The following is a 21,119-nucleotide window of genomic DNA, read 5'->3' on the forward strand; positions in this document are numbered from 1 at the left end:
TCTGACGTCATCACGCACCGCCGCGTGCGTCACCGCCGCTGCCCGCTTCCAAGATGGCGGCGGCGGCGGCAGGCAGCCTGCGGCGTGCGGGCTGGCGGCTGTGGCGGGGCCGCGCGGGTGAGGGAGCGCGCGACGGGTGAAGGGGGAAGGAGGGGGGGGGGTGGGAGGGGGGCGCGTGCCCGCGTGGGGTCGCGAGCGTGGCCGTGCGTGGGGCGGGGCCGGGGCGGGGCAAGGTGAGGTGAAGGGCAGCGGAGCGGGGCCGCGAGGGGGCGCTGTGGAGCTGCGGGGTTTCCCGGTGTTTGTCGCAGGGGCTGCGCGTCACTGCCTGCGAGCGCGACGGCGTGCGGCGGGGAGAGCAGGGCGCCGCCTCTCTGCTCGTGGGAGCCCCCAGTACAGAGAGCCTGGGGGGGAGGGCCCAGAGGAGAGCCACGAAGATGAGCAGGGCTGCAGCACCTCCCTACAAAGACAGGCTGAGGGAGCTGGGCTTGTTCAGCCTGGAGAAAAGAAGGCTGCGGAGTGAATCATTGCAGCCTTCAGGACCTAAAGGGAGCCTATAAACAGGAGAGGAATCAACTCTTTGAAAGGGCAGATAACTGCAGGATGAGGGGAAATGGATTTAAGTTGAGGGAGGGAGGATTTAGGTTGGATGTCAGGGGGAAGTTCTGTACTATGAGAGCGGTGAGGTGCTGGAACAGCTGCCCAGAGAGGCTGTGGGTGCCCCATCCATCCCTGGAGGTGTTCAAAGCCAGGTTGGATGGGGCCCTGGGCAGCCTGAGCTCGGGGGGACAACCAGCTTACAGTAGGTGTTGGAACTGGATGATCTTTAAGGTCCATTCCAATCTAAGCCATTCTGTGAGTTTATGATTTTACCTTGTGTTGGAGGGACACATCCCAGCCCTGATTTCCCTTTCAGGACTCAGGTGCCAGCTGTATGCACCCCAGCAGGGCCTCCATGCCTCAGCTGCACTGAGAAGAGCCTCAGAGGAGCAGAGGAAGGACCCACCACCATCACCCTCCACGCAGCAGCAGTATGACCCACAACAAACAGACCCCCACCCGGAGCAGGAGGCGTGGAACCCACAGTCCAGGTATCTCAGCTGCTCTCTGTAGTGCTGCTCAGAGCTCTCTGTGTCTACCTCTGGTGCTGCCTGTAGGGTTAACGTGGCCTTGGCCTCAAGCAACTGTGGCAGTTCCAATGCCACCAGCCATCAAGGACCTGGGATGGGACTTGCATTCATGGGGGAGCACTCACTGCTGGATTTCTGTGTAAATCTACAGTTCTGGTGTCTGTACATGTGTAACTAAAGGCCCCGCTGGAAAAACCTAGAGTTAGTTTAGTATTTTATTTTATTTTTTTTTAAGAAGTGGGTTATCTGAGGCCAGTTGGTCTCCAGGTCACTATCTGGATTGAGCTTTCCCTTATTTCCCTCTCCTCTAATGGTGAAGGGTCATTAGGAATCCCTTTCCTGGGAAGGAGAGGGAAGGATTTTACAGGAGAAGGTGAGATGTCTGCTGTGAGCAGACCTTGGGACGTGTCCACACACAGCGAGCAGCTGGCAGAGCCCAGGTTGCTGTGCGTGGTGGCGATGTTCCCTCACTATACCAATGCCTTCTCATAGTTACACTGGCCAGGGCGGCCAGCAGTCAGAGGACTATGAGAGCGAGGAGCAGCTGCAGCATCGAATCCTCACAGCAGCGCTGGAGTTTGTGCCTGAACATGGCTGGACAGCTGAAGCCATTGCAGAGGGAGCCAAGGTATGTGGGAGAGAAGCAAAGAACCAATGGAACTGAAGTTCAAATACAGCCAGGCCTGCATGCTTCCCCCACATACACTTGGGCCATGTCAGCAGATGGTGCTGGGCAGGAATGAATCCCAACTAATGCAGGGTGACACTGTCAGAATTACCAGGCACAACATAGTGATCTAAAGAGAGGAAAATACATACAGAAAGAGCTTTTTTAATGCAGTATTGTTTTGTTTTAAATCATATAGCATCACGTGCCGAATAAATGCAACATACTTCCTGGCTGGATCTTGCTTAGCATGACCTGGTCTGTGCCTCTCCCCTTTTCCCTGCAGACCCTTGGTCTCTCTGCTGCTGCTGCAGGGATGTTTCACAGCGACGGCAGTGAGCTGATCCTGCACTTTGTGTCTCAGTGCAACTCAAAGCTGTCTGACCTGCTGGAGGAAGAACAAAAACAAGTGCAGCTGGGCGAGGCAGAGTGAGTACTGGGTATAAAGAGACATCTTCCTTGGCAGGCACTAGCCATCCCAGACACACTGGATACTTTTAAGTAAAGAAAGTCAGTTAGCCAAACGATACCACCTTCCCAGATGGAGAGTTGAACTATAGGCATGGAGGATATGTAATACTTTGCATCTCTGTCACCGAGGTGGGAAAATGATTGATCTCTCAAGTTGATAATTGAGTTTATCTTGGATGTGCTTTGTAGGAAGAAGCCTACGGATCAATTCCTGAGAGATGCTGTGGAAGCCAGACTGAGGATGGTGATTCCGTATATTGAGAAATGGCCACAGGTACAAAATGAATTTGAGGATTGCGTGTGTGTGCGTTTAAAACACCACGTGGCCTTCAACATGGTCTACACCAGAATAGGTCAAGGTTGTAAATGAAACCCTTGCTGGTTTCAAATGATTCACAGCCTTCAAGAGGACAGCACCCCTGCAGGAAGGCAGTCTCTTTAGAACAACTACTTCTTGCCTTTCCAGAAAGGCAAACCTCTCTGTTTTTCACTCCACCCATCTGGGATCCCCAGGGAATAACACTTGTCTGCTCAGCTGTATTTACAGTGTCACTGCAGTGTCAGGCTCCCTGCAGCATCGTTTTAGTAGCACTGGGATCATCTGATGATTGTAAATGCAGAACTACTGCTTTGTTGCAAGAAACTGCCTGCTTACCATTGCAGGTGACAAACCCTTGACAACCTGAGGATAGCTCTATGTACCAGGAAGCCTTTATGCTTCAGAATTCTTATGGAAGTTTCAAGTTATTCTTTACAAAGTCAGAAAGGAATTGCAGCCACAGTAACAAAGTTCCCAATCTTGGGCTGCAAAGGTCACTGCAAAGTTAGCCTTTCTTGCCCATAGTCACTGCTGGCCTCTGGGTGGCTGAACCCAGCTCTCCTTGCAGAGAGAGAAAATAGGATTCGTGTTTTTTGCTACAGATTAGCATAGCTTGTCTGGTGAAGGATGTGGGTGGTTTAAGACTCTCTGGGCGTTGTTAGCATTTTCAAAGGCTGCAGGAGCTCAGGAGGGCCATTATGGCTGTCTGTTCTGCTCTTCATAGCTGGTTTGAGTTCAAAGTCAAATTCAGAGAAACAAGAGGTTTGACTCCCTTCCCGCAGGGACACAGCACAGGGGTGAGTCATCTCAGCCTGCACTGCATTTGTGTGCCTGGAGAGGCAGCTCAGGGAGCCAACACAGGAGCATTCATGTTGAGCAGGGAGCTTGGGCTCTCATAGAGGCTGAGTCATGAGCTGAGCTGCTACACTGTATGCTCTGTGCAAGTCTTGCTGCTGTGCCAGTGAATAGAGCATAGAGGTCTCACCGGGAGCTGGAGACAAGTCAGCAGCAACAAGAAAAGATAACTGCAAAGAAACATTGATCTGTTTTCATGCAGTGTCCTCCTGTCTTTGCCTCTTCCATTTATCTGTGTATTTCTTTCTCAGGCTGTCAGCATCTTATTGCTCCCACATAACATCCCTTCGAGCCTCAACCTCCTCACCAGCATGATTGATGATATATGGCACCATGCTGGAGACCAGTCCACAGATGTAAGTCCTTGCACCTTGCAGACAGGCTGCTTCTTCCCATCCGCACCTCAGGAAAATGACAAGTAGAAACAGGCATTGAGCTGCGTCTCTTTTGATACAATCCATTTTCTGAAAGCATCTCCTTCATTCAAAAGTCCCCAAAGGTCTCCAGAAGCTATACTACAGTTTTCAACAAGACACCGAAGCCAATAGGGCAAATTATTTCCAATGGGAGTTGTGCAAATTAAAAGGACCTACTTTCAATTAATCACCATTCTTTTTGAGGGAGACAGACAAAATTGTTGAGATTTTGAGGCTAAGAAGTTGATCCACTTCAGTTAGCAAGCAGTTGCCTCTTTCAGCAACAGCAGCATTGACAGATTTAACTTGAAAACTTTAAAGAATCTACCTAAAAATACCGGTAGCTTATTAAAGCTTTCATCTTTCTGGCAGGGAATAAAAGGAAATTATAACCTTAGTTAAAGCAATTAATAAATTATTTTAATTCATATAGATGTAGGGAAAAGCTGCATGAACCATTTAACAAACTACTTTAATAAACTTCTTTTATCTGAGTATGAAAGAGAAGTTACGACAGTGGAAAATAAATAAGAGGACAGAAAAAATTAAAGGAATAATCTAGAAAAAGAAAACCTGAAAGACTGTGATTGCATCAGGAAATGCAAGTCCCTTATGGCTTATGAAGGTCAAACAGACTCAGAGTTTCCTCCCTGAAGAGCTTTTGTGGGATGCTAGACAAGGAGCAGGAGTTTGGTCTCAGATGCATTGGAGATCCATCTGCAAATGGTGACAACTCACATTACCTTGTTACACTTTGTGAGTTGTGATGCGGATAGCAGAGCTTTCAATTTGACTGTTTTCAAAATTAAATTAGTGTTTTCATTCTCCTGTTGCATTATAATCATGAATGGAACAGCCCATATTTTTTCTAGGTACTCACATATTTTAATCACTGTAACGAAGGAAGCAGCAAATGAAGTTGAAGACCTGTTTTTAAAAGTGCATATACATTTTGTCTGTCAGTGAATCTGGAGCAACTGGAAAAGCTAAAGAGTTTGAGTTAGCTGTGAATTTTTGCATTGTGTAACCTGCTGTTGTAATACATCCTACAGCACTGCTGCCAGCAATGTACTGACACATTTAATGATAGAGCAGGCAATACTGGTATTCCAGTGATAGGATTTGGGAAAGGTGCATCTCTGTGATGCCTTGCACAGTTCTGTCATCACTTTGTCCCCTTTCTACACTTTCGTACCTTGTGCAAACTGCACTTGGAGTTCATTTCTAAATACAGCCATCACATCTAGAATCTGAGTGTTGCATCTCCTGCTAGCAGTCTTTAAGGCAAAGATAAACCCTCGCACAACACAGCCGACCAGCTGGGTACATTTGCTGTAGGTACATGCTTGCAACCAGAAGCAGGTGGTGGCAATTGTGTTCTGTGGTTTTATACCTAGTACTCACAATCTTCGCCTGGTGCCACAGGAGCAGCTGTGCTGTCAGATGTCCGTGCTGGCTGGCTGCCCATTGCATCACAGAGGCGAGCTGCAGTTTGTCAGGAAGGAATGTGTTGTCCTAGGGCTGTTTACTGAGCAGTTTCTCTGACCACAGACAGCCCAGTTGCTAACAATGAGGAGATGGCGTGTTGTTTTCCCTTGTGATTCTGCAGGGCCACTTTTGTGATCTGCACTCAGCTCATCTCTCTCTCAATCCGTGCCCTTGCAGATTAACTGGTACACTCGTCGGGCTGTGCTCACTGGCATCTACAACACCACAGAACTGGTGATGATGCAGGATACATCCCCTGACTTTGAAGACACGTGGCGTTTCCTGGAAAACAGAGTAGCTGATGCCATGAACATGAGCAGTGCAGCTCAGCAGGTAACTCAGTGGGCCAGGTACACACACAGCATCCCCCACATACCAACATGTGTGCAGACAAGGCTGGCTGTTTCATCTCATGCTTGCTGAAAGACCCCTGGTGTACTGGGGGCAGGCAGTTCTGCATCAGTAATTGCTTATGTATGCTGTAATAAAATAACACATAGGTGCCCCTCTTTGACTGATCTGATGATTGGGAGTTGTGTGCTCCCAGGAAATCCCTTCCTTGTTTCTTATCTTTGGGTAGCCTTCGGCTGCAACGCTTGGCTTACATCAGCATCTTTCTGTAGCAAATACACATTTGTTGGCACCTTTGTGTTTGGGTACCCACAAGTGTAACTGCAGAGGAAAGCTAATTCTCCTGTCTCCTAGGTACAATCAACTGGCAAAGCACTTGCCCAGGGCCTGATGGGAGCTGCAGTTACTGTAAGTAATGCTGAAGTCAGCAAGGCTGTGAGGGCAGAATCATTACGCTCCCTTCCACACTTAACACTAGCGTGTCTTCCCTCCTGAATCTGAATTACAGCATAAAAGAAAGTTGTTCTTTGTAGCTTAAATACACGTAAAGATAATTTTCTTGGTAGTTTGGGCCCAGATTGCTTTTCTGTGCTGAAAAAATACATCCAAAGCTGCAGGATGAGCTCATGATTAACAACACAAGAAATCCAAACTGCCTGTTGCATAAACTAGACCTCATTTTCACTATCTGAAGCAGCTCTCAAGCATTTGGGCTTGAAAATCAGCCCTATGAGGAGAGGCTGAGGGGGCCGGGGCTGTTCAGTCTGGGGAAGAGGCGGCTGAGGGGAGACCTTATTACTCTCTTCCAGTACCTGAAAGGTGCTTACAGTGAGAGCAGGGTAGGTCTCTTCTCACTGGTGACAGGTGACAAGACGAGGGGAAATGGCCTCAAGTTGCGCCAAGGTAAGTTTAGGCTGGACATTAGGAAACACTTCTTTACAGAAAGGGTGGTTAAACATTGGAATAGGCTCCCCAGGGAGGTGGTTGGGATGTGTTTAAGAGCCGTTTGGATGTGGTGCTTGGAGATATAATTTAGCAGAGGGTTGTTAGAGTTAGGGTACTATGGTTAGGCTGGACTTGATGATCCTTCCAACCTGAGTAATTCTATGATTCTATTTCTACCTCCACCTGCAGTTATGGTTGGAGCGTGGGAGCATTTCCCAGCACAGATACAGGGTTAGGGTGGTGCCATGGAGCACTGACTCCACGAGCAGTACGAGTCCCTTCTAACTCGGGATTCTACACCATTACGGGATCCATCCCGCGTTACGCACACCCTGCTGCGCGCCCCCCACTGCCCGTGTCTGACAGCGCCCCATCTGCCCACAGATCACCAACCTGACGGGCCTGAACCAGCGCCGCTGAGGACGGATCCCTGCTCTCCGGAGCCGCACAGGAGCGAGAACGGAGCGTCGTTTCCCCGCAGCACCAATAAAGCCCCGCACTCACCTCCGCACGCCTCCCTTCTTCTCGCGCAGCGGGCCGGGTGGGTCGGGTCCTCCGGGCCGGCAGGGGGCGCGCGCGGGCGGCGGGACGGGCGCGGCGGCGGTCTAGCAACGCACCATCGAGGGCGGCCATGCCGTACGCCAACCAGCCCACGGTGCGCATCACCGAGCTGACGGACGAGAACGTCAAATTCATCATCGAGAACACCGACCTGGCGTGAGCGGCGCCCCGGGGGGGGGCCCGTCCCGAAGCCGGCTGAGGGGAGGGGGCGCGGCGGGAGGGCTCCGCGGGGCGGTGGGGAGGGCCTAGGTGTGGGGAGGCCGCGGGAGCTGGGCTGGGCCGCGGCTCCGGGCGCTGAACGGAGGTGTTTCTTGCAGCGTGGCCAACTCCATCCGGAGGGTGTTCATAGCGGAGGTGCCCATTATAGGTACTGGTTTCTTTGCTTTTTTTTGTCTGGCGGTTTCCCCTCCACGCTGCTTGCACCCGGCTAGCGCCCTGCAGGCAGTGCTCTGCTGTGCCCAATAATGCACTCGGCTGCCAGAGAATGGCTGAGGGTGGAGGGAGCCTGAAAGGTCATCGAGCTCCAATCCTGCCGTATGCTGCGTGCCCTCTACCCCATCAGAATCACAGAACCACCGAGGTTGGAAACGACCTCCCAGTCCAACCATCCACCCATTGCCAGTAGTTCTCACTAAACCACGTCCCTCAACACAACATCCAAACGTTCCTTGAAAGGTGACTCCACCACCTCCCTGGGCAGCCCATTCCAGTGCTTGACCACTCTTTCAGAAAAGTAGTATTTCCTAATGTAAGGCTGCCTAGGATCCCCTTCAGCCTGGCCTTGAGTGCCTCCTCCAGGGATGGAGCATCCACAACCTGTCTGGGCAGCTATACCAGGGCTTCATTGCCCTCTGAGTGAAGCATTTCTTACATCTTACCTAAATCTCCCCTCTGTTAGGTTTAGATTCCCCCTTGTTCAGCTTGTTCTCAGCTCATTTTGTTCTTCCTTGCAGCTATTGACTGGGTCCAGATAGATGCCAACTCCTCGGTGCTTCATGATGAATTCATTGCCCACAGACTGGGTGAGTGCCGGGCACAAGTTGTCTCCAGACTGACTGTTGCAACACCTTTATCACAAGGCTGCTGTTTCTCTGCATCCCCCCCATCTCACCCAGCCATGTCTCACTGCCCTCTTTCCACAGGTCTCATCCCACTCACTAGCGATGACATCGTGGATAAGATGCAATATTCCAGAGTGAGTAAAGCAAAATGTCTCAGGCGCTTGTTTTGATGGTGGGTGCTTGATCCAATGGGAAGTCCTATAAATTCTTGCTGAGAGCACTTTGACCTGTGTCTGTTCCAGGACTGCACATGTGATGAATTCTGTCCAGAGTGCTCTGTGGAGTTCACCCTTGATGTCCGCTGCAATGAGGACCAGACTCGGCACGTCACATCCCGTGACCTCATCTCCAACAACCCCCGTGTCATTCCGGTCTGTGCAATCCCTGCCTGTCAGCATGTCCCCTCTCTGCATTCCCATTGAGGCTGGGGTGGCTAATGCATGGGGTATGGACAAAAGAAGGCTTTCAGGAACATCTCATACTGCCTTAAATCCTCACTTAGGATATAATGGGAGCAGAAAGCAGGAATATTTGCAGAAACGGAGTTGTGTGTCATTGTCCTTCTTTTTGCTGTCTAATTTTCACTTGCTGTCTGATAACATCTAAGCCACTATGGCCTTGTTGAAGCCTTACCCTACATCCTCATCTCATGGGTGAGGCAGCCTATTTGTCTTGCCTTGAATACCAGGAGCAGGTGCACTTGTGTCCTCCTGTTGTGTTGCTGCATCCTTCTGCACGCTTGCTGCCAGGGCTCTGGCAAGGTCAGCACCTTCAAATGCTTGGCAGGAGCCCAGAGGCCCCCAGCTTTCTGATTCTTGGCTCTCAGGATGGCAAGGTGTGAGGAGCCTGGGCCAGGGCACTGCTGCCAAATGGCTCTTGCCCAGTCACCTTGGGGAGGGTTGGCAAAGCCAAAGCAGAGCAGATGCAAAGGGACTTCATGGAGAATATTTGAAAAAGCTGTCAGCTGGAGGGGCCCTGCTCTGAGCCTGCATCCAGAGGTCACCGCAGCCTGGGGGCTGCTTCTGGTGGTGAAGTTTGTTCCAGAGTGCCTAATTAAAGCAATAGATACAGCTTGCAGTCTCTTGCTTCAGCTGTGGTGTTGTGAGTGCCATGCATCATCTTCCAGCAGTATCATGGGTGACTCTGAACTGTTGCAGAACCAAGCAGCTGCACTGGACACAGGCTGTGATCCTCTTTATCCTGTGGGAGCGAGCAGTCTGATGGAGCAGGATGTCACAAACTGAGTTGCAGCTGTCTAAATTGCCCTGATTTCCATTAAACAGGGCAGGCTGTGTTTGTTGCTAAATCACTCTGCAGACATTTTAGTAGGTAATGCTGTTCATGAGGTTGGCATTCTCATTAGTTTCCTTGCTTTTGTTCTGCAGGTAACATCTCGGAGCAGAGACAACGATCCCAACGACTACGTGGAACAGGATGGTAAGTGGCATTCAGCAGGGAGTAAGAGCTGCTAAAGGAAATGGGTTTTCCTCTTCGATCTCTGAACCCCATCCTTTGTTTACTAGTTGTATAAACCTGGAGCTGACATCCAAAACTGACAGATGAGAGTCATCAGCATCAGTAGGGTTAGCATTTTGTGTTAGTAAACAAACAAGTGTCCTGTGTCAGAGAGCACTGCTCTCTTCAGTTTTGAAGAACTTAGAGAACAAAAATGCTAAGTGCTGCAGCATGTACTTGGGGGCCTAAGCTGTGCTTTTGGGCATGCCTGCAACTTTTGTACTTAGCAGGATGCTCCTTAGCTACTCTGAGGACATAGAGAGCCCCTCTAATAATCCAATCAAGGCCTGGCTTTTGGTGACATCATCCTGGGCACTAATAATTCCTGCCTTTTCCCTTGTGCAATCCTGCACGCTCATTTCTTCTCATCAGCCTTCTCACACTGGGCATGTGCTTTTCTGTAGACATCCTGATTGTGAAGCTGCGAAAGGGCCAGGAGCTGAAGCTGAGAGCCTATGCCAAGAAGGGCTTTGGCAAGGAGCACGCCAAGTGGAACCCCACAGCAGGTGTAGCCTTTGAGTACGACCCAGACAACGCGCTGAGGCATACAGTGTACCCCAAGCCAGAGGAGTGGTATGTCATGGTTGACTAAAGCATATGGCCAGGCTGGCCCTGTTTGGGGTGAGAGATGTAGCACGAAGGCCAACCTACAATATCCAGTACAATGGCAGCTGTAGAACTTCAGTCTGACACTCAAGGGCTGCTGAACCTAATTGCTGGGGTGTTTCTGTATTCTTTGTTTCTGTTTCACTGCTGTTGGATCCCTGGGATAAACTAAGGCTGCATCAGTCAGGAAGGACTTGAAGATTTCCCAGGTTACACCTAGTTTCCCTCACCCCCTAAAGAGCTCTTACACAACAGTCAGGTGCTTTGTGTAGGGAGAATGAAGAGCACCTGAGTAACGGATAAACCACCCACTTGCATTAGAACCTGTGCCACAAGAAAAGCACGTGAAGTATTAGTAATTGGCAGTTACTGGGTCTGTTACTCACCAACACAGATGAACTAGTTGGAGAGACCAAGAATAGTGACAACCTGGGCTGTGCTAATTGTACCCTTGTGGAATTTGTGATCTCAAACAAAGAGTACAGTCAGGACCCTGAATTTTAGGAGAGCAAATTCTCAGTTTTGTAAGAAATTAATGGGTGGGACCCCCTGAGAAGTTATCCTTAGGGATAAAGGAGCAGAAGAGCTGGCAGCTCTTCAGAGATGTTCTTGTTAAGGCACAAGAACTCTTAATTCCCATTTATAAGAAATCAGGCAAGGAAGGCAGGAGACCAGTGTGGCTGACCTCCTGGTCAAAGGAAGGAACTACATAGGTAGTGGAACCAGAGCCATGTATCCTGGGAAGAAAATAGAGATGCTGTACAGGGATGGGTGTAACAGCAACGAGACCAACACAATAGGAAGACATTACAAAAAAAAAAAAAAGGGGGAAGTACTCACCTGTCTCTGAAGATCTAGGCTCTTAGTAGAAACTCTGCAAGAGAGGAATCCCCAACCAGAGATCCTTCCCCATTGGCAGTCAGCCCTTAAATGAGGTCTAAGAGAGGTACAGCCAGGCTCCACCCCTTCCTATCACACAGCTGCATTGCCTTCACCTGTGCTCCCAGGGCTGACCGGGTCCTTTCCCCAGGTGCTCCATCAGTGGTTCAGGCTGTGACTCAACAGTTACTGTACAGTTGGGAAAACTAAGGAAGACAGGGACTTGGCTGGATAGGAGTGTGCCACATTCAAAGAGTTACAGTCAACACAGTGTCCAAGCAGAAAACAGTACAGCTTCAAGGCAAAGGGATGGGACTGGGTGGTCTTTAAGAGTTCCTTTGAAGCCAAACCGTTTTATGACTCTGTCATTTTAGCCCAGGGCATAATTTGGGTCACTATGTGTCACTTTTTCTTGTACAAACTCACATCGCAGTAGACATGCTGCCATTGAGCAAGCTGGAGCTGGCAGCAGAGAGGCACCGGGTGTTTCAGCTAAGGCAGCAGCGAGCAGGAGCTAGAAGGGACAACAGATGAGCTGCCACGACTGCAGGGCAGCAGGCAGAGCTGTGCAAGGTCAGGAAGACCTCAATGCAGAAGCAGGATTTGGTGCAGGGACTGCAGAAACCAGGGGGAACAGAAGCCTGAGCAGGGCTGCAGCTGGACAGGAGGCTGTGCAGCAGAAGGGGCTCAGCAGGCTTTCCTCCTGCTCAGGCCCTGCGTTGCCAGGCTCGACTCCAAAAATGCCTGTTGTTCTTCCTCGCTGTCCGCTTTGAGCCTACACACTCAAACCCATTGCCTTGCTTATGTTGCCCCTTGCTAAGGCAGCTCTCAGTAAAGGAGCTGCTGAGAGCAGCAGTTAGCCTGTATTCCACACCTCCACCTGTCTGCCAGCTGTTTTCTGTCAAAGGGACTCTGCCCAGATTCTGAGAACAATCCCAGGCCATTTTTATGGATAGAAGGAACAAAACCCCAGAGCTTGGCTTTGATGGGCTCTGTAGGACACCTCTGTGGTCTGGTTCAGTCAGTCTGGGTGGGCCAAGCAGGCTGCTGCTCTGCAGTATCTCTGTCATGGGCACATCAGTAGTGTTGGTATGCAGAACTGGCCTCTGTCACCATCACTTTGAGGGCAGAACTGGAGAGTTTTGTAATTGCCAAACGATTCATGGCAGGTAAATTGCACCAAAATTTGTTTGATTGTCTGGGTTGTAGGCTGGATGGTTGTGAAGCAGGAACGTCTCTGTGATGTGGAATTTCAAATCAGGATTTGAAATAATTTTAGGCTTCGTTGTGGTGCCGCAAAAATTCTCTGGTTTAATTTCTGTAATGCTGGATGTTAAGAAGTGACAGGTTGAGCCCGTGTTCCTTTGCAGCGAGGCGTTACCTGTCTGGGTGGCCCAAGGCAGTGCTGATGCAGATCCCTTTGTCTGGTGGCAGACTGGGCTGCGTCCTCATGAGCCTGGTGTTTGGGGCAGTAAGCTGGGTGCCTGGAAGCAGCTCTTGAGAGGTTCTTGACAAAATGTGTGTCAAAGTTTGCAGGACCTAAAGAAATGCTGATTACTGTTAAAGCTGTGTGTTCCCTGATGATAATGGATTTCTTTCCAAGTTCATCTTGCTCCTAGTGAAGACAATACAGAGACAAATGCCTCTGCTATCCAAGGATAGTTATTGTTTTGGTTTGGGTTTTACGTACTCACTGTGTTTTGAGCTGTTGGCAGAGCACTGGAATGCAGCTGGACTCTCAAAGCAGACGTGGTGGAAAGAGGTTCAATGTCTGCCCCATTTTCAGTAATGGGTGGTGTGGCAAGTAACGTGAAGGTCCATAAATGCTTTATCTTTCCCAGCAGTTTGTTGCAGGTGGAGGGTTTGGCTGGGAAGTGCAGTTTTATTGAGGACCACTGATGACAGGACATGAGGATCAGCCTTTCTTGGCCTCACTGGGTCTGAGGGAGGCCAGCAGGAGACCATGGTGGGCATGGAATTTCCTATGCTGGCTTCTCAGACTGCTCAAGGCAGGAAATAGAAGGAAATAGAAAGGGCTACATTAAATTGAACTTTTTTCCATGACTCGATCCAATGCTGACCTTCCCTGCTCTCTGATTCCAGGCCCAAGAGTGAATACTCAGAGATTGATGAGGAGGATGCTCAGGCTCCATACGACCCCAATGGGAAGCCTGAGAGGTAAGGAAGCTGGATGTGCTCCTGCTGCTGGGAGGTGGGGGATTGAGCTGGGTGCACTGCATTTGCTGTTGGTGTGAGTCAGATATGCTAAACCAGAGTTTGCCAGCACAGAGAGCTGCTGCTCCCTGAAAAACAAAGCAGGAGTTGCAGTTAACTGGTGATGTGCCCGGGCCTGGAAGGTTTTGCCCTTTGGGAGATACTAGGTGACTCTTCTGAGTTTCTGTTACCAGGTAGAGCATTGCAGTCAGGAGGCTTGGAGAGATGGCTTAGGGTGATGTTGGAGATACTGATGTCATCAGCAGTATTATTCACCCGTGTGAGTCTCTCATGCTCTGATTGCTGTTGCTACCCTCTCTTCCAGGTGATATGTGCTGCAGGAGTGCCTGCAGCCAGACAGCCAGTCAGTCTTAGCTTCCTCATGCAGCTTTCACATCACATAGCTGAGAAGAGAAAATCTCACAAGTGTTCTTGCATCTTTGAGGGTCATGAGGGCTGCTCTGAGCTCTGTGGGGGTCTGTGGCTGCTATTGTTGCAGGGCAGCGTTGGCTTGTGCCTAGCTGGGAGCTCAGCAGTGCTGGTGGCTGGGGCTCCCAGCAGATCTCCCTGCGTTGGATCCTCGTGGGCTGGAACTGCTGTGTGGGTGCTCTCTGGTTTTGCACCTCTGCACTGGGCACTTGGTAACTTTCTCCCTGACTTGTAACCTCAGGTTTTATTACAACGTGGAGTCTTGCGGCTCTCTGCGCCCCGAAACCATTGTTCTCTCTGCACTGTCTGGCCTGAAGAAGAAGTTGAGTGACCTCCAGACCCAGCTGAGCCATGAGATCCAGAGTGACGTGCTCACTATAAACTGAGGTGGCCCTTTGCAGGAGATTGTCCAGGCAGGAGCAATGCAGAAGGTTTTTGCCTCTGCCTGGCAGCACTCTGGGCTGAGGGATTGGTTCCTCATCTCCCTCTGCCTCTCCTGGTGCAGATCTGCTTGTCAGCAGCACTTCTCAGAGAAAGCCATAGTGACACGTAGGGCAAAGCAGGAACAAAATCTTTGCTGGGGTAGGGATGGGCTTTGTCTCTGAGCCCAGAGCTTTGGACTGTAGTCACAGAGGGTTTGGGATTGGGAAGCGCGTATCTCAGTTACACAACCCTGTCCTGTTTGTATGTCTATTCCTTAACTGTGCTGAATAAAGCCTTAACCCCTGTGTTCAGTCATCCCTGAAAGCTCATCCGTGGCTGCAGGAGAAGATAACACATCATTTAGTTCTCTCCAGTAGACATTAACTTAATGAGACCTGCTTTGGAGGGAGCGTTGCTCTGTAACTGCCGATTGCTGCTCTTGACCTGCTACTAAGGTCTGTGATCTACTAAGGATGCCAGAACCCCTGCAGCAGGTAGTCCTGTCCCTTACAGTTCCAGCACTATGTTTAAAGCAGATGTTCAAGGCTGGGCTGCTAAGAGCCACATCACACGAGGCAGAGTGGCAGGGAAGGGGAGCCAAGGAGCCTTAGCCATGTTTAAAGACTCCTTTGGAGCAGACTCTACCCATGTGCTGTGTAATCTGTATGTCGTGGGGTTTGGGAGAGGCTGTCACTGGTAACCCCAGCTGGCAGCTCTAGCTGTGCCTGCAGCATGCAGGGGCTGAGCTGGCTGTGTGCTGAGCCACAGCAGTGGCTGGAGGGCTCCAAGAACTGCCCAATCACCCCTTCTCCCCTTCCTCAGCACCCAGGATGTGGGACAAGCTCCTCGGTGACAGTTGGCTGAGAGAGTGTGAGCAGGACTTGCTATGCCCCTCTCTCCTCCTCAGCTCTTTCAGGGCTTCGTTTGGAATGTCCTTGCAGGCGCTGGAGGCAGAACAAAGCTTGGAGCCAAACACGCTGCCTGTAGCATGAGGAAATGTCCCCTGCTCAGCATTTTTGGCTCTCTGGCATGCGATACTCCAGCATGTACTTCCCGAGCGCCTTTGGACGGAACAGACAAACAGGAAGGGTGGATAAGGGTTGTTTATTAATTGAGCAATTCCTTAAAAAAAAAAAAAGAAAAGAAAAAAAGAAAAAGAAAAAAAAAGAAAGAAAGGAAAAAAAAAACCCCTAATATTTTTGGTAATAAATGTGAAATCTTTTCCAGATGAGGCGTGCAGCCAGGAAAAGAGCAGGTTACACCCCTGACCAGAGGGTGGCCAGTGCCCAGGGACCCATATGCACCCGCAGCTCCCCAGCCCCATCCACAAGCTACACAGACCCAACACACAGTATTTACAGGCCACAGACCACAGGTTCCCACATCACAACGCTCCCTGCTCCCAAAGCACAGACCTGGAGCTTTCAGGGAGGAAATAAAACCACCAACCAACCAAACCAGACCGAAAGAAGAAAGAAACACCGAGGGTTGTACTGCAATAAAAAGATAGCCCTTCTAAAGGAGTTCAATAAATAGGAGAACTAGAAAATCAATTGCTTTTCAGTTCAGTCCATTAAGCCCAGCTCCCCTGTGCGAGGTCTTTCACCTGCTCCCACTGCTCCCCGCTGGCTGCTACTGGCCACAATCAGTGCCTGGGTTGCCCCTGGCAGGTGGGCACGGTGGTGGCACGTGTGTGGGTTGGGGTACAAAGCTCAGCCCCCATCCCAGCCCGAGGCCTCCGTGCAGAAGGACAACCAGTTTCTCCTGAGACATCCCAATCCTGCAGCGTTCAGAGCTCTTTGCAAAGTGCAACGTGAGCTGGGCGCAGTGCCGTCCTTCCTTCCTACCTGCAGAAAATTGGCCGAACCTCTTCGCCCCCACCTCTTTTCCATCTCCCAGCCCAAGAGCCAAAGATCTCTGCGAGCATCTCCTCTTCCTGAGGTCTCCTCGGGGGCGATGAACTTTGAAGGAAATATCTGACTGTATAATATGGATAGGCAATATATATTTGAAGTCACTGAGCGCAGCGAGCCGTCACCTCCTGGAGCTTCAGCTGCCGGGCCTGGAGGATGCCCTGATGCCATCTCCCTGCAAACAAGGGCTCTGCGGCTTCCCAGGGCCTGGACACCCCCGGAAAGGAAGGAAGGGGCTGCAGAGCACCCCCCATCACGGGGACGAGGTGGGCTCCCTGATCTCAGGTTGGTCACCGCCGGGGGGCTTTGGCTTCAGCAGGATGAACCTGTCAAGGAGGTCGGTGTCCGAGCCGGCTTGGGCACCCGCATAGGGCTCACCTGGGGACAAAGCACAGCGTGGGGGTGGCTGAGGGGCTGCGGGGTCCCTGCGGGGCCCTGAGGACACTCACCAGCGTAACTGGAGGACTCGGCCATGTTCTGCGAGCCGGTGATGTGGTGCCAGTAGGCGCTGCGGGGCAGCATGGTGGTGGGCGTGCAGGGGTAGGAGAAGGGCTCGCTGCCCTTGTTCAGCAGCTGGGGGCGAGCACGGCACACACGTGAGCCCACCCCACAGGGCACGAGCTGCCCCAGGCGTCCCACCATCCCACGGGCTGTGCCTCACCCTGACGTTCCTCTCCATCTCCAGCAGGACCCGCTTGTGCTGCTCGGCGATGGCCAGCGTTGCGCTGTGCACACGCTGGTAGATCTGCTCGCCTTCCTGCGTCTGGAAGGTGTAGAGGCCCTCTCCTGCATCGCACATCCTATGGTGTCAGAGCAGAGGGGCATTACAATGGCACGGGGTGGGCCAGGCCGCAGCACAGCCCCTCAGCACCCACGGGTGCTCTTCCCAGCCAGCATCGTCCCGCGGCCGGCCCCGCCGCCCCCTCCCCTCGCGCCAGGCATGGTGAGTCAGCGGAAGCCATAGGGCCGGGATGAAAGGAAAGATCATGTTTCTTCCCCTCTGGAGCTGGTAATTAGCAGGAAAGTTCCTAATATAGCCAGGCCTGGCGGAGCCTAAGCGGCTCCCCCCATGGCTCCTGCAGGGCTGGGCGCGTGGGTGGCCCCGAGAAGGGCCCGGAGCGGCCCTACAGCTACGGGGCACCCACCCTATGGCAGCCCTCAGCCCGGCGTCAGGCCTGGGGGGGACGCTGGGTGTGCCTGTCTCCATCTCACCGTCCCGCCTCGAAGGTGAAGCGCGTGGCGTCGCGGCCGTAGCGGCGCAGGGAGCAGAGGGGCCAGGAGAGCAGCTTGAGGCGCGGGTTGTGCGTGTCCCAGAGGTAGATGTTTTCGTGGGTGATCTGCAGCTTGCACTCGCCGTACACGTCCAGGTTGGGGCAGGGGAGGAGGAACACGTTGAACCGGTCTGGGGAAAAAAAATAATAATAGTAATAATCCACCAAAAAAAGAAGAAAAACCCCAAAATCTCAGCACGGCCGCAGCAGGGCTGAGCCCAGTGCCCCACTCCACGCTCACCCGTCTGCTCGCACTGCACGCCGGCCGCCAGCAGGTCGGGCTCCCCCAGGCTGATATCATTGAGACGGGCACCCAAGCACTCCACCGACAGAGCCTTGTACCACTCCTCAGCCTCCAGCTCTGCAAGGCACACAGCGTGGCAAAGCGAGGCCTCGTCGCCCGCCGTCGCCCAGCCCGCAGCGTCACCCCGTACCCGAATCGCAGGTGAAGGTGCGTGCGGAGTCGTCGGCGAAGACGATGGCCACCGCCTGCCTCTTGGTCTCCTTGGGCAGCCGCGTGATGCACTTGACGTTGCTGATCTCGGTCACCTGGAGGGGTGGCACGGTGTCACCGCGGCGGTGCTGGGGGTGAAGGGGGGGGTTGATGCGTTGCACCCCCTGGCCGTGGCTGCTCACCTTGGGGCAGCCCCGCAGGCACGCTGCCTTCTCATCTGGGTACTTCTCCAGGCGCTGGGGCCCTTTGCTGGAGGATTTGCGGAAGACGAGCCAGCACCGCCGGTAGATCTGCGGGTAGAGATGAACCATGCGTCCCCCTCCCCTGCAGAATAGCTCTTTCCCCACCAACCCCATGGGATTTCCACGCCTGGGAGCGGAGGAACCGCAGGTACGGGTGGTGCTTGCCGTCTCTGGTTTCCCCATCCCCAGGTCAGAGATGCCCATGGGGTCCATCGGTCCCCTGCTACCATCCTGGGGACAGGAGAGGACACTGGGGTCTGGGCAGCCCCGGTGTCCCTGCATACAGCCCCCTAAAGACCCCACCTCGCAGACCTCGCGCAGCTCCATCCCGCTGTCTGCCCCCATCCCATCCCCATCCCCTAACCCTGCAGGGGTGATGAGACCACTGTGTCCCCCTCCCATCCTCCCCCCACCCCATACTCGTTCTTTGTTCTCCCTAATTAGCGTGAAATTACCCAGCATGCTCCGAGCAATGGAGGTGGGTGGGGGGCTGGCCCCACTCCCCCTTCCATAAGGGCTGTACCCCCCATTTTGCAGCTGGTGTGAGGCATCCCCCCCAGCGCTGCTGGGAGCACAGGGAAACCGAGGCACGGCACTCAGCGGGATGGCTCGGCAAGCAACAAGTGCCCCCTCCCCCCCCCCCCAGTCTGCATGCAAACCCAAAATAATGCCTTTTTTTTTTTTTTTTTTACCCAAAACGCCAGGGACGCCGAATGCCGTGAGAGGCAACGTGGATGGATCCCTGGCCACGTCGCCTCTCACGGCATTTGGAGCCCGTGGAGCATCCCCCCCCCCCTCACGGCCCCCACTCACTCACCCCCAGCTTTCTGCTCTTCATCCTCACGTAGCCTTGCTTGATGATGTCGTTAAAATTCGTAGCCATGGCGGAGCCCGGCCCCCCCTTCTCCTCCTTCCTCTTCCTCCCTCCTTCACCTGCGCTCCCGTTTCACCGCCGCCTCCGCCCCGGCTTTGTCTCGGCGGCGTTCCCCATCCTCTCCCCACTGCCACGGGTTCCCTTCTTGAGAAAGAGAAACGACAGATCGGTGAGAGACGGTGACATCTTCCTCCGTCTCTCCTCCTCCTCCTCCTCCTCCTCCTCCCTTCCCTCCGCTGCTGCCTGAACCATCGCAGTGGAACAGTCCGGCGTTAACCCCTGCACTTCCTCTCCTTCCTCCCGGGCAGCGGAGTAGCTGTGACCATCCACAGTGCCATCAGTAGGGTTCACAGTTATTACCCCAACCCCTCCGAGGGGGGCACGGGGCCAAAGCAGAGCCATTCAGTGCCACGCAGCCCCATTCACTGCCGCACGGCCCCATTCACAAGCACTGATGCTGGCTCAGCTCCACCTTCGGTGGCAGTGCTGTGCCAGTCTTCATCTCTCCTCCTCCTCCTTCACCCAGGCAGGGCAGCAGCCCCGATGTCCCCGGTTCACTGTATCCATAGGGCTGTCGTACCCATATCTGCCAAAACGGACACATGATCCCACACCTGGCCCCCTGCCCCAGCCCTGCACCCCATACCTGAGCCCCATATTTGAGTCCCAGACCTAAGCCTCAGCCCTGAGCCTCGTACCTGAGCCCCAGCCGTACCCCCGAACCCCATACCTGAGTCCTATACCTGAGCCCCATACCCAAGTCCCAGTCCTCAGCTTCAGCTCTGAGCCCCATAGCTCAGCCCCAGCCATAGCCCTCAGCCCCATCCCCACGCTCCCATCTCCAGCCACATCCCCACATCCCTGCAGCACCCCGAGCTCTGCTCCCTGTCAGAGCCTCTCACATCACATCCCAGAGCCTCGGTGGTAAATAAGGAGTGCAATTCATGGGGAGATGAAAAACCAACAGCATTACTCAGAAGCCAAACACCGCTGGCAAAGGCAGAAAAGGTGCCAGGTTGCACCCAGCTCTCCCATAGCCACAGCCTATGGAGCAGGGACACCTTCACCACTGGGACCAGTGTCCCCAGGCCATGTCCCCAGTGCCACCACCATCACCTGTACCATGGGATAGGATGGGGATGGGATGGGACAGAATGGGCTCAGCTCTGCCTCCGTCCCAGCAATGGGAAGGGGATGGCAATGTCCTGACCCCATACTGTGGTCACCCACAGGGTCCCCATTGCTGTGCTCTCACTGAGCCCTGAGTGAGCCCAGGGCTAGGGCAGGGAGAGAGAGATGAGGGAGGCTAGAGGGTACCCGGGGAGGGGGTGCACATGGCGAACGCAGGGCCGGGGGGGTGCTGGCCACCACCTCCATCCAGGGATGGAAAAATCCCCGAGGGCAACAGTCACCTAGGAAACAGGCAAGGGTTGCTCGGCTGTCGGGCTCCACACTACATCCCCAGAGCCCCCCCCCAGTTCCCATCACTCCCGCAGCCCCCCCAACACGTGTCAGCCCCCACAACCCCAGCCTTACCCGACCCCACCGCTGCAGGCGGCGGCCCCGGCGTCGGGCACTGCGAGCACGGCAGCCGCGAGGCCACGCCCCCAATCAGAACCCACGCCCCCAATCAGAAGCCACGCCCACCGGACGGCGCTTGGCCACGCCCACCGCGCGGACATCATTAGGGTTCAGAGTGAACGCCCCAAACGGGATCGCTGCATCCCGGCCACGTCTGCCTGGAGGACAGCGATACCGGCCGTCCCCTCGCCGTGCTGCAGGGTCTCACGTCACCCCTTGGGCACCGGCCGTGTGCCTCCCCCTGCCCGCAGAAAGAATTAATGCTTGCTGCAAACGAAGGTCATTAAAAGAGGAAGCGAGCGCCAAAGAGCCGTGCCTTCAGCAGATCCATTAAAAGCAGGGCAAAGCCATGAGCTCATTGCTGTGTTAATTTTTAATGAGATTCTGTCTGAGCTCCTCGGCGGCTTCAAGCTGGACTGCAGGGCACATTCAGAGCCTGGGGTCAGCACTGGAGCTC

The 21,119-nt window shown here is 53.3% G+C and overlaps 3 protein-coding genes across 5 annotated transcripts; 2 read left to right on the forward strand and 1 right to left on the reverse strand.

Annotated features, from left to right (window-relative positions):
- Positions 1-11: 11 nt before the first annotated feature.
- COQ9 (coenzyme Q9) lies at positions 12-7,146 on the forward strand. 2 transcript variants are annotated; one of them, XM_031615255.2, is made up of 9 exons: positions 12-117; positions 914-1,088; positions 1,620-1,755; positions 2,081-2,223; positions 2,455-2,539; positions 3,691-3,795; positions 5,521-5,676; positions 6,049-6,102; positions 7,024-7,146. In XM_031615255.2, exons 1-9 carry the CDS (start codon positions 54-56, stop codon positions 7,057-7,059), a joined length of 954 nt encoding a protein of 317 aa, XP_031471115.1. In that variant the 5' UTR covers positions 12-53; the 3' UTR covers positions 7,060-7,146. The 2 variants fall into 2 exon arrangements, with proteins under 2 accessions (XP_031471115.1, XP_090005954.1); XM_090149828.1 differs by lacking the exon at positions 7,024-7,146 and having other exon boundaries at positions 6,049-6,204.
- A 63-nt stretch (positions 7,147-7,209) lies between these two features.
- POLR2C (RNA polymerase II subunit C) lies at positions 7,210-14,638 on the forward strand. The gene is made up of 9 exons (XM_031615260.2): positions 7,210-7,356; positions 7,518-7,567; positions 8,154-8,222; positions 8,343-8,395; positions 8,504-8,632; positions 9,647-9,698; positions 10,181-10,349; positions 13,365-13,439; positions 14,146-14,638. Exons 1-9 carry the CDS (start codon positions 7,271-7,273, stop codon positions 14,288-14,290), a joined length of 828 nt encoding a protein of 275 aa, XP_031471120.1. The 5' UTR covers positions 7,210-7,270; the 3' UTR covers positions 14,291-14,638.
- An 817-nt stretch (positions 14,639-15,455) lies between these two features.
- DOK4 (docking protein 4) lies at positions 15,456-19,411 on the reverse strand. Of its 2 annotated transcripts, none has more exons than XM_031615254.2 (8): positions 19,025-19,411; positions 18,148-18,255; positions 17,946-18,060; positions 17,753-17,872; positions 17,453-17,642; positions 16,902-17,040; positions 16,690-16,813; positions 15,456-16,566 (listed from the first exon to the last, which is right to left on the reverse strand). In XM_031615254.2, the coding sequence occupies exons 1-8, from the start codon at positions 19,088-19,090 to the stop codon at positions 16,553-16,555; spliced, it is 876 nt and encodes a 291-aa protein (XP_031471114.1). In that variant the 5' UTR covers positions 19,091-19,411; the 3' UTR covers positions 15,456-16,552. The 2 variants fall into 2 exon arrangements, with proteins under 2 accessions (XP_031471114.1, XP_031471113.1); XM_031615253.2 differs by having other exon boundaries at positions 15,456-16,618.
- Positions 19,412-21,119: the final 1,708 nt, after the last annotated feature.

The sequence above is a fragment of the Phasianus colchicus genome, chromosome 13 (genome assembly GCF_987193195.1).
Source record: "Phasianus colchicus chromosome 13, bPhaCol1.hap1.1, whole genome shotgun sequence".
Classification (NCBI taxonomy): Eukaryota; Metazoa; Chordata; class Aves; order Galliformes; family Phasianidae; genus Phasianus; species Phasianus colchicus.